Here is a 12,788-nt window from a genome sequence, read left to right on the forward strand (position 1 = left end):
TTTAGAAATTCTTGTCTGGTTAGAAGAAATTAAAGTATGTATTATGAAATTACAAAAATGTGTGTTAAAAATATATATTTAGAAAGATTCCAAATGCATTAAAACCAAAACATAGTCAAACACACATCATACATTAGCTATACATTAGTTAAACCACACAACACTGCCACCTCAGGCAGTCACAAACGACCCAGTATCGTCAACTTAGTACAGAGAGAATACAGACATCATAAACAATGTCTAGAAAGATGGAGATGACTGGATTCCACTCCCCTTATCTCCCCAGGGTCCAAGCAGGTCAAAAGATACAAAAAAACCCCACAAGTCACGTTCACAAAAAACCTAGGGGGACCCCAAACAGAAGGGGTGGGTTTGGAGGTGGGGATTTCCCAGACCCACGTGGTACCCCACACCTGCATGGTGTCAATGTTGCGCAGGGGAAATGGAGGGGAATATCGGGGTGTCTGATGGGCCTAAAGGCACAAATTCTAAAAGTGCTGACGAGGAAGCAGCGGGACGCTTGCCGCTTCTGTCCGAGGACGTAGTGGACCTGGGAGATCCTGGCACAAATGCGCGAGTGAACGCTGAGGAGTGACAGCTCCAGGACACAGGGTTTCTTTCAGAGGTGATGGAGATGTTCTAAAATTAGATAGTGGTGATGGCCTCACAACTCTGAATATAGTAAAAACCACTGAATTGAACACTAAAATGGTGAATTTCATGGTATGTGAAAGCTGCCTCAATAAAGCTGTTATTTTAAATGTACAACCCAAAAAAGAAGAGAATCTAATTACATATGTAGTTAGTGGCAAAACCACGGGAAGAATTATTCAAGTGTCTTTAAAACACAGTAATTTCCTGGTTCATCCCTAGAGGGTTGTGCCGTAGGATGGGGGAATCTTAAGCCATTTTCAGGAGCCATGCTGTCAAGGGCGTTATTCTGAGATTACTGTGCATTCTGGAATACAGTCAGCATCTGACATTCCAGTACTAGCATTGCCAGTATCACTGAGAGAATTTCGGTGCTAAAAAACAGTCAGATGAGATTCAGTAGAAACCTGAAATTCTAAATTTCAATTGTTAGTGTCGGTATCAACTTGTGATGTGTTTTTTATGTGTCTGTGTTCTGTCTACTTGATGACAGCTAAAACAGAGCCTGCCTGACATCTTAGTTGCAAGTAGCAACACCGGTGCCCAGACTATGGTCTTGGAATATCATTTCCCAGTAATAGGAAGGAGACTGCCAATATGGAGCAGATGTATAAAGTAAGCCTAACATCACATTCTATCGGATGACAAGGAAACTAGGCAAAGACTACTCACCAGTGGTATGACAAATGCACTTACAACAACTTGACTACGTCCCAGTGTTCAAAGACAGGACAGTGTGAACATCAACTACTAGAATACTTCAATGAGTTATAATAAAAACATATCAAAACACTTAAATTCATGAATATCATACTGGTGAAAAAATACTAACTGGTCACCAATAAATCAACTTTTTTTTTAAATGGTAAATAAAAGGGAAAGAATCAAGTACATTTCTATTCAACTATTTTATCAGGTACCAAGTAAATCTGAGGAGAATTTCTGTTTAGAGCAATATCTGACTAATGAAGTTAACAATACAGAAGCTAACAAATGAAAAAGTGAGAGGATTAAAATATCATTTTACAACCCTTAATGAATTAAGGGATGCAGGCAATGATCAGCCCAACTCCTAGTATCTCAGACAATCACTACGCGTCCTGATGAAGTAATGTTAACGCGATCAAATCTCAACCAACCAATCAAGAAACCCTAAATCTGATCAAGTCACTAGACAGCAATCAATTCACAGAGAACACAGCGGGAAAAGAAACACGCAGGAGGATCGTAGAGACATTAGAATAAAGGAGCCAATCTCTTCAATAATGTATGGCAAAGGAAGACTTCAGAAGTATAACGAACAATGATAACACTTGCAAATTGATTTAATTGTAAGACATTTCTTAAAAATAAAACGTGAAAATTATGACATGAGAGAAATGAAAATCAAAGTGTCATTTCATGGCACTGAGGCGTTATTGCTATATTCCTGGAGTGATAACGTTATCGTGGTACATTTTTAAAACAAGCCTGCATTGTTCAGACACATAAAAGTATTTAAGGATAATATATAAAATATAAAAAAGAGGAAGGTGGAATGTGGCAGGAGATACCAGCGATCACTTCTGTGTGAGATAGAGTCAAGGGATTTCCAGTGTGTGGCTTTGCATGTTTAATATTTGCCGTAATAAATCTTAACTCTATAAAAAAAAAAAGGAAAAAATATGGGAGAATACTTTTTATAATCGTGGCATACATGAAATAAGATGATCATGAAATCGTAGCAGGTATGACTACACAGAAAATTCTAACTTTGTGTCTACTGTAGAGCGCCACAACATGTGAAGACTTTGGAAGAAAAGATTTACAGTCATATTAGAAAAGTAAGTATATCTATGAAGTGAAAACAGCTTCAACAAGTCAATGATAAAAAATAGTAATGACCCAGCAGAAAATGGAGAAAATGAAAGAAAATTCAAAAGACACGCACGTGGGCATTCACGTAACAGAACCCCCTGCAGTGAGGTGGGCTGTGGACACACACGCCAACGTGGACAGCTCCACGGCCCAAGATGAGGGGAGGAGGGACCCGCCAGTCAGAGAAGTAAATCAACGATCACATTTTTTTGAACAAAAATTTTCTGCATTACTTACAACGATACATTTCTATAAGCACAAAACTCTAGACAACACAAACCAAATGTCAGTCGTCTGAGCAAGGGGAGAGGATTACCCATTGTTTCTTTATGGATTTCATTCAGTAAGTAGAACAAAAGAAAGGGTGTTATTTTATAAAATACAGGATTCAATCAGATAGTCTTTAGGTTACTCTTCCAAAATTACTTTCTGCAATCCTGTTCTAGGGGCCACATCACAAACTGAAATGGCGGGGGCTGACGGGGGAGGTCCATTAACTGGGTGAGCTGGTGCAGGCCACAGCAGGAGGAGAAGCAGGGCTCTGTGGTAAGCTTCACCGCGACCACGCACCACCCGGGAGCGAGGGCGCCTGCTCACAGACCTCCCAATATCTCGAGGAAAGCCAAAAATCCAGATGTTCGAGTGAAATTTTCTGACTTTTAACTGCTAGCCTCTCAGAAAGCCTTAAAGCAGCCTGTGAGAAAAAAATATATATAACTTGAAATTCAAAATATAACATCAGCAGCCTGCACAGGCCAAGCCATGGCTGCGGGTTCACGCCCCCGCTGTCACTTTCAGGGCCTGTGACCGTGACAAGGTATTTCACCAAACCCGACCGCTGAGGGAGGACTCAACAAATGCTGTTAGTCTTTTGCTGTTGATTCATTTCTCTGCTGCAAGCTGATGAATTATATTAATTCTTACTTGGATCTTCTTTCACCAACAGCAGTTGTGAGTCAACTGTGATTCAGATGGCTCACTTCAGTCAAAAATAATGTAACACAGCTTCCTATTTTCCTCCACCTAAGCATGATCCTTTTAAAATACAGAAAATCTACAGGCTAATGAGCATGTATGAGTTTGAGTAACTCAAGTAATGAAATGAGCAGGTGGTGACTGCAGCAAACAAAGCACCAGCTACAGTAGCTGGGCTGGTGAACGCACTGGCCAGCTACACGCGGAGCGAGGATGACGCAGCAGGAGGTTGAGTCAAAAAATGTCGAAGGGCAAGGGTATTTTTAAAAGCTCCTTGGGGGCCTCCCTGGTGGCGCAAGAGGTTAAGCATCGCACTATGAAGCCAGCCGCAGCCTCTGCAGCACGAGTTCCATCCCCGGCCGGCCAGGGAGCTACCCACATGGCGCAGCAGACCTCTCCTGGCTCGCCTGCTGCTCCCCTCAGCAGTGTATTTCAGGAAATCCGCCTGTTCTGCTCCCCACTCTGTCTCTGGTGAATCCTGACACTCCCTGCACCCCAGCTCTTGTATGCATAAATAAATAAATCTTTAAAAAATAAATAAAAACTCCTTGGGTAAAATGCTGATGTTCAGGCAGGCTTGGAAACCACTAGCTCAGATTAAAGTCAGGTATTCCAGACTCCTGGGTTTGTGTCCCTCCAATGAGCTGTAGCTCCAAACTTCCAGCAAGTTAGTTACCCTGTTTATCTGTGAAAAATACCTTATCTGTAATAATACCGCTTTGGAGCTGGCACAGGGCGAACCCAATGACTGGTACTGCGATTATACACATCCTAGCTTCGGCTCGCCTTGTCCGCTGTGAACGCAACAGGCAACCTCTTCAGGTTACTTGTGCTTACTGCGGATGATTACTGTAGTTATTATTAGATCCAAAGACAAACATCATTGGCCTGTAAACATACAATTAACATGGTCATTTCTAATTCAAAGGAAAGTAATAAAGTAGCAAAAATCTTCTGCAAAACCAGACAGTTTTTTGGTCTATTAGATTAAAACATAATTTTTCTTTCTCTTCTTAAAATATAAATTTCACAGGAAAAACAAAAAGAAAGGAACATAAAATAGCTACATCACAATCTATGGTTCATCTATTTCTATGGGTATTTAATAACTTAAATGTAAAATTCACAAAACTGTACAACACAAAGACTAAACTTTACAGAATGCAAAATTTAAGGAACCTACTAGGACACGGGAATCTCAGGATAAATGCATTTGGAAGGGAAAGGTGCTGAACTAAGGAACTTGGAAAACTACAATTTCACTATGCATCCTAGGACTAAAGCCAAGAACTGTCCTGAAGAACGGTACACTGGCTGGGAAAGCTACTCCCCACGGGTACAAGTTAGCACTTCTGAAATAGACACAATGAAGCATAGTTCATGGAGCCAGGTTTCTCCTAACAAGAGAAATAAGTTGCAAATAAGCAAGGGCAGAAGGCTCCAGTGGAACCAGTGGTGCCAGGTAGGGCCAGAGAGGACTAGGGACTCATGTCTGTTTCCAACGTTAAACAGGTGACAGACAGAGACAGAGTCCCGAGCTGTGCCTTGGCACAGTTAGAAGACATACCTACATTTCAAACTCAGTCACTGAGCCGGCTGGCCGAGAAGCAGTGATATCCCAACAGCAAAACACATCCAGATGTTCATCTCTAAATACCATTCTCCAGGGAACGTGGGCTCCGTGGAGAGACAGCTGACGTGAAGAGCGCCAAATAATGGCATATTTTAAGGATGAGCACATTAAGCAGCATATAACCTTTCAGACTTGATTCTTAATTGCTAGGAAACATCCAGAACCAGAGTGAACACAATACATATCTTCTACTTTGCACTGGTAAAACATTTTTTAAATAAAAGTACAGGGTGGTATAGCCCATACTGACTTACATTCTGACTTCTCAAGGGAGAAAATAATATGTAATAAGACTGCCAAAAAAATGTTTACATATGACTTCTAGTGTCAATTATATAAACTTACCATTTATATTAAGTATTTTTTAAAGCCTCACAACAACCCTGTGAGGTAGGTAGAAACGTGTCATTGTACCCCTTTTACCAATGTGAAGACTTGGGGTCAGAGATTAAGTCACTGACATAGGTATGTGGTGAGGAAGAGCCACACACAGCAAGGAGTGGAATCCAGTTAGTGACTCTCTCCCAGACATACTTAGCAGAAAACTGAAAAACAAACCTGGAAAGGGGGTGGACTGTATTCACTCACAGACACAGGCACACACACACACACCCCACACCTTACAGAAGCTCCTGAAATGGGAATAAAAATACTTACTTTCCTACTACTGAGCAAATTACAATGTCAGAGACTCACCTTTTGCTACCCCGCATTGATTTTCAGTTGAAAAGTATCTCTACTTTGACTCTGTTACTTTTTCACTATCCGACAAGCCATTTTATAAACCAAAACGATGCTTCAAGACTTCATTTTTTGCAGAAGAAACAGTCATAAAGAATTCTAAGTCTTTGATTTACACACTTTATAAATTTTGAATTTGTATGTGTTTCTTTTTGTGTGTAACAAGGGTAACCTCTTCAGTTAAATATCAATTGCTCAAACCAAAGGAACACAACCCTGGTGGGAACTCAAATCCAAGGACTACCTGCCTTCACCTCTTCTCGGCATGGACTCCAGTGGGAAACACCACGCACCTGCTCTCAAGCTTGCTCTTGTTCTAACGGTTAACAGATGCGCGACACGCCAGGGTGGCAGTGGTTTTACTGCCGCAGAGGGTCGGCAGAGTGGCAGAGTAAGGGGTCTCAAAAGCAGGGCTCAACAATCCATCCCTTTTGGGTTTTACCAGCCTTTCCAGATATCAGGCTATCAAGACTTTCCAGGTATCAAGCTATCAAAACCAAATATGTGCTATCTTCAAATCACTTCCCTTAGCAGACATATTCCCCTCACAGAATATTCACGCACCACGACACATCTGTGGAAATAGTTAAGACTCCCCTTAAATGTCCCTCATCTAAGCTAAACATGTCAATCTTGCCAAACATACCTACTTTTTCCTTCGGCCGTTCTCCTGTATTTCTCTACAATTCACATCTCTTTTAACTACAGGACCCAAAACTGGACATGCTACTCAAAAGGAGAGTCAGCTACTGCAAAGACCAGCCCGTGAACTATAGCTGTGACTGTGGACACCATATTCATTTAAAAATATCTCAGCACCATGTTGACTTTTTACTGACTTATACTCAGTTTGTGGTCACCCATGATTGTGGCTCTTGCCCTCGTTATTTATACCTCGTCTGTGCTCCTCCGGCCTATATTTATATGGTTAGTTTTCTTCTCCCCACACCGCCTTGACTTATTTCACCAAGTTTCATATGGTTTTCAAAGGCTCATTTCCCCATTTATCACAGCACTTTATAGAAATGTTTGAATCTGCAATTCATAATAACTACCACTTATGCCTTAAAAATAAAGACTAGGAAAGTACATAATAACCAACACAACACACTGCAATTTACAATAAATGATGGAACCGAGGACCAGACCGAACCGACGCCGGCTGGAAACCTACCTCCAGGGGACGGTCACTCTTTACCAGGGCAACACGTGCCCTTTGCAAGGAACCGTCCATCAGCTTGTGAAGTCTTAAAATTAACTTTCTCAACCCCATCTGCTTCAGTGCTTTGTCTACAAATGGTCTATAAATAGAAGTCAGACAATGTCTGCTAAAGCCTGCTTCTGAGCTGCCGTCTGGCGCTCCCCAGCCGACAGACTCATCCTCAGACTCAAGCCTCTCCAGCTTCTGAGACCTGCAGTCCTGGAGCTGGAAGTTGAAACTACCCTCGCCCGGCTGCCTGGCCTCGGGCGCCCGCGGCTCAGAGGCCGGCTCCTCCTCGCTCTCCTCCGTACTGCTCCCCAGCTCTCTCAGCCCTCCTCCTGCGTCATCACACTCGTCTTCGGGATCGTGGCCTTTGGATGGTCGAGGAGAAGGGATCTCAAACACTGGCCAGCCAATGTCTGACAAATTCTTGATGCCCAAAACAGTGCCCATAATCCTTAGTTTCTGATTTAAGTCTTTTGTGATGTTCAACCACAAACAGAGTGCCTGCACCCTGTCCTGGAAGTCTTTCGCAGCGTATTTTTCATAGTCCTTCTGAAGAGCCTGCAACGATGGGTAAAGTGCTTCTATGTACTCCAGCAGCTCCATGATGCGTTTCACCTGCTCGAACGACACCCTCTGGCGATGGAGATGCTCGTGATAGGTGGCGTGACCCATGCTCCTCGCTCCGTGAGGCGCCTTGCCCGGCCCTTCTCCTGAAGTACCATTAAAACTAGCTCCATTTCTAACAAAGGCAAAGCTCCCGTAGTTAACCTTGAAGGTCAGGATCTCATTGATGATGTCTGGGATGGCCTGGCGGGCTGTGTACAGAAAGAGGTCCTGGTCGTTGATGGTGCGTCCAGCATGCCAGGCCTGCAGCTCCAGCCAGATGAGCTCGTTCGATCGGTTCAACCAGAAGGCAGACGTGTTCTCCTGTCCTCTCTGCTCCCTGTCCTTCTTCTTCGAGACTGAGGTAAGCTTGAGCAGAAGTCGTAAGGTCTCAAAGAACTTGAGGCGGTCCGCCGGGCAGTCGGTGCGCGAGGTCTGGCGCGCGGCCCTGGGGATGGGCATGGGCAGGGGCACCGACACCGGGAGCTTAGTGTTGCTGCCGCCGAGGCTGAGGTAAGGCTTATTGAGATCCACGTCCGGAATTGACTTTTTGGGCAAAGACCCACCGACTGAGTCCAACATGAAGGAGCACTGCACGTTTTTTTTATGGTCACGCTCTGTTGTCCTGAGAGCCGCGCGGACCTTCTTCTCCTGCTTGTAGCTGTGCTCTTCCACGCTCTCCACGGCTTTCCCAGTGTCTCTGTGTGGAGGCTGGCTTGGGGTGTTCATTTTTTCTATGGAAAAAAAAATAAGCAGAACGTCACTCTAAAGTATGAAGCGATGCTCAATATATCAAATCAAACTGATATTTAGAGGCTCATACATTTTCAGGTTATTGGAGAGAAAAAAAAAATCATACCGCATGTTAAAGATACGAAGCACACATATAACGTCTCTCCAAAATTTATGAGTATTTTATCCATTTCCCTGCTCCCACACTTGCCATGTCCTCGACTGCTCTCCACGACCACCCTGCACTGAGTGTCCCTGTAGCAGGAAGCGCGGTGGCCCAGCTTGTCGGGTCTCCACAAGCCTCCCCCCCTCAGCCTCAGCCCAGCACGTCAGGCAGAACCCGGTGCGGCAAGTCACCCAATTCCAACCTTTTCCAGGAACTGATGTGTGTGTCTTGAAAAACACTGAAGTTTTCTGCACCGCTTTTCTCATTTATAAAATGGAGTCTTTGAAGGAAGATCCTTAAGGCACATTAAGATGATTCCCACAGAAAAATAAAAGACTGGCAATAAAAATGTTCATTTTAGTCTATTTCAAGACTACTTCTTTGCCACATACAATAACAGCGTTTTAAATTTAACAAAACTGAAGGCATGTAGACTAATCTGACATGCAGCCTAATTTGCCTAGCTTATAATACTGGCACACACAAAAAAAATCATTCAAAATTGATGCAAAAAAAGTAAACGTCACTTTTTCTTCCAAGTCCAAAAAGTTCTATTAATTTAATTCCCAAAGTCTGAAGTGCACACACACACACGCATGCACACGTATGCACATACACTCTCTTCCTTTCCGGTGGGGTAGGACTGACACTATCAACCCTTCTGGAACTTGGTTCACTCCATAAAATGTGACTGTTTCAGGCGTCCCCGGTGGTGCAGTGGGTTGAGCGCCGTGCTGTGAAGCTGTCCGCAGCCTCTGCAGCGTGGGTTCGATCCCAGCCGGCTGGCAAGAATCCCACAAGGCGTGGCAGGCCTCTCCTGTCGCGCCCACTGCTCCCCTCCGCAGTGTATTTCTGTAATCTGCCTGTTCTGCTCCCTGCTCTGTCTCTGGTGGATCCTCTCACCCCCCGCATCTGTGGCCTGTACCTCAGCTCTTGTATAAAAATAAATAAATAAAGGTGACTGTTTCTCCAAGCTCCTCGTTCGTCTCCTCTCCCACCTTCCACCCTCCCAGGTGACGTGCTTCAACACGTCCTTCCCTCCGTGTGCTGGTAATGCCCAGGCCTTCATTCTCCACTCGGGAAATGCCTGTGCTACTGAATCTACAATACATGCTTCATATTTTAACATCTCTGAAATTAGAACATGTTTTATAATCAAAAGTGACAAGAAAAAGTCTTAGAAAAATTTATTGATAGATTCACTTACATTTTCCTTGTTTTTATGCATGAGTACTAAACAATTTTTGAATCTATCAAGATTTAAAATAATAAGTATCAATAAACATAAGAAATATAGACTAAAAAGTCTAAGTATATAAATACTTGTGTGTCTTGCTGCATCTTCCATCATACTTTTTCCCTTAATACATGATATTATATAGCATGCCTGCAGATTTGAGGAAATAGAGTATATTTACAGAGTAACATACCCAAAATCAACTTACCCAAAAAAAGGTGTTCAAAACTAATCTATCTCCTAAATCAATTAAAATTAAATTTTAAAATAACAACTTTAATACAAATTTTCCTAAGAACACTATCAACTTGATTTATATGCACATGTACATTTATGCACATGTTTATATTATATGTAATCTGTTCTATGATTCATCAAGAAAGATTTTATCTGTCTACAGGGATTTCTGCTATAAATACAAAAACTATTACTTTTATTTTTTAAATTAGTAACATTTTAAGGATGGAATCTTTTTCTAGTTCTTAAAACTTTTTTTTAAAGATTTAATTATACATACAAGAACTGGGGCGCAGGCCAGAGGTGGGGGGTGAGAGGATTCACCAGAGACAGAGTGGGGAGCAGGAAAGTTGGACCTACTGAAATCCACTGCTGAGGGAAGCAGCGGGGAGACAAGAGATGTCTGCTGCGTTGTGTGGGTCAGCTCCCTGGCCGGGTTTGAACCCGTGCTGCAGCGGCTGGCGACAGCTTGACAGCTCTGTGACTTAACCCGTGTACCACCAGGGAGTCCCCTTAAAACTTTTAATAGTTATCAACCCTCATTCATAGAAAATCTGTCCAGGTCAGCCCTTGGCTGTTTTAACTCTTCATTTTTTATACCTTTATTAACATAGCACACACTTACTATTAGTTTTTATTTAGTGAAGCAAGGGCATTTTGAAAGCAAAACTAACAAGTGCTTACACTATCCTGTATTTCTCAAGATATCAATTCATGCTATACTTTACAAAATGATATAAATGCTGCATTACTCTGTAAGACTGGAGGTAAAAAGGAGTTGAGCATTTTGTTTTTTTAAACTGAGGTCCCACTGCTGCGAATACCCCTCTTCAGGAGAACAGCGTCACACTTCATAAATGCAGATGCCACACCGCGCCCACTGCCGAGCTCCAGGCCCATGAGCCACCACCAAACCCCGCTCCTCTGCCAGCTGCTCCCACCCACCCTCTTCCTCTTCCGCGCCCGCAACCACCATTCACTTGTGAGAGACTGAGAGTTGTTTCCTTGTGCCTGTGAGTTTGTTTGCCTTGTTTATCTTCCACATGAGTGAAACCATCAGGCACTCGTCTCATTTTACTCAGACCTCAACTTCCATTCACTTGTCGCAAAAGGCAAAATACATAATGAACTCAACGACAATAGAAACAACCCAGTCAAAAAATGTCCAAACAGACACTTCTCTGAAGAGGACACACGAATGATCAACACACAAGTGGGAAGACGCTGACGTCACTTACTAGGGAAACGCCATTCGCAGCCACAGCGAACACCACCTGGCAGCCGGGCGAACCCCAGAGCCCAGAAACAACACGTGCTGCGGGGTGTGGAGGAAAGGGGCCGCTCCCACTGCCCAATCGGGCAGCCCTCCTGGAGCCAGGACGGCGGGTCCTCAAAAAATGAAAACCAGAACAACCATATGACCAGCAACCCCTGCCCAGAACCATCCAAAGACGACGAAACGCTGGCCCGAAGCTGCGCGTGGCGCTCACTGCAGCACGGCCCCGCCGCCCGGACGCGGGCTACAAGCGAGGCGCTCGCGGCCGCAGGCCAAGGAGGCACAGAAAACACACTCAGTGACGGGCACTCAGCTGTCTGAAAGAGTCTCACTCTTAAGGCACTGAACGTGAGGGGCCTATGGCACAGCCCCGGGAAATGTCTGCAGGTGACTCACACGGGCGCTGAGATGAGCTCAGAAGTCGGGAGGTGCCGCTCTAGAAAACATCAGTGCATGCCGGGGTTTTGAACAGTGGGGAAAGGTAAAAAAAATTCAAGAAAAGTGTGCAGGAGGGAGGTAAAGCAGGTCTCGGACAGAGTGTTGTAGTAATTAGTACTGCATCTAAATAAATGGCTTTGAATCAAAGAAATTTAAAAATTATGTAACAAAGTTTCGCTAGACTGGAGTTTAGGATGCTAAGAGGACTTTATAAAAGGAATGCAGCATTATTGATTATGGCCAGACAATATCTGCATATAATTTATAATTTGAAAGTCACAGTGAACAATAAAAAAAATCATTAATTTGCTCCTGTTCTAACCGTGAGTTCAGAGGGAAAACAAATGGTTAAGGGCGAGCAGCCGGGATGACTAACAGCCCGGAGGCCGCGCTGTGGCCTGGTGTCCAGATGCTGTATTATTAACCAAGGAGCTAAATCTCAAAGCATGAAAATATTAAGAGATGACTCGTCTCAGTCTTGATTTTTATTCCAACAATTAAAAAAACTTAAAGGGAAAGTGCCATAATCCTATTTTTTGTATAGATAGCATCAAATTTCAGCAAGCCTAAGAAATTGTTTAGATTATTACAAACCTTGATAAGCCTACCAGAGAGTGCACAAAACAGTGTATTACACAATGTTTTGAAATGTTGTGTTTACATAAAGCAGTGAAGCAGTGATCCACTCTTTGGATCTACAGCACACGTAAAGAAAAGCAAATTGAGAAAGGAACAACAGGGACAAGGAATCTATTTTTTCCAAAATAAGAAATCCAGCTGGCTTTGACAAATAGACACAAAATGGAAACTGATGCATCTTAGTTTTAAATGGAATTAAACTTAAAACAGACTTAAACTCAGTCTACCTAACCTACAAAATACAGTTGATATTATGGGTGACTTTATTTTCTTTGTATTGAGGTAACACTGGTTTCCACACTGTGATTTACAGGAACAGGATTGCAGCTCCTCCGACGCCTGTCCCCACACCATCCCACACCGAGGCACCTCCCCCAGAGGCCCTTGGGGAGCTTT

At 43.3% G+C, this 12,788-nt stretch overlaps 1 protein-coding gene across 1 annotated transcript in view; it reads right to left on the reverse strand.

The window, feature by feature from the left end:
- The window catches only part of MAP3K4 (mitogen-activated protein kinase kinase kinase 4), a gene marked incomplete at both ends in the record, with an annotated part of 89,281 nt that overhangs the window by 42,499 nt on the left and 33,994 nt on the right, over positions 1–12,788 (reverse strand). Inside the window, one exon of the mRNA XM_084228792.1 lies at positions 7,032–8,401. Within this exon, the coding sequence (XP_084084918.1) occupies positions 7,032–8,401 (1,370 nt within the window). The remainder of the gene's footprint in view (positions 1–7,031; positions 8,402–12,788) is intronic.

Source organism: Talpa europaea (genome assembly GCF_964194135.1).
Source record: "Talpa europaea genome assembly, chromosome: 2".
Classification (NCBI taxonomy): Eukaryota; Metazoa; Chordata; class Mammalia; order Eulipotyphla; family Talpidae; genus Talpa; species Talpa europaea.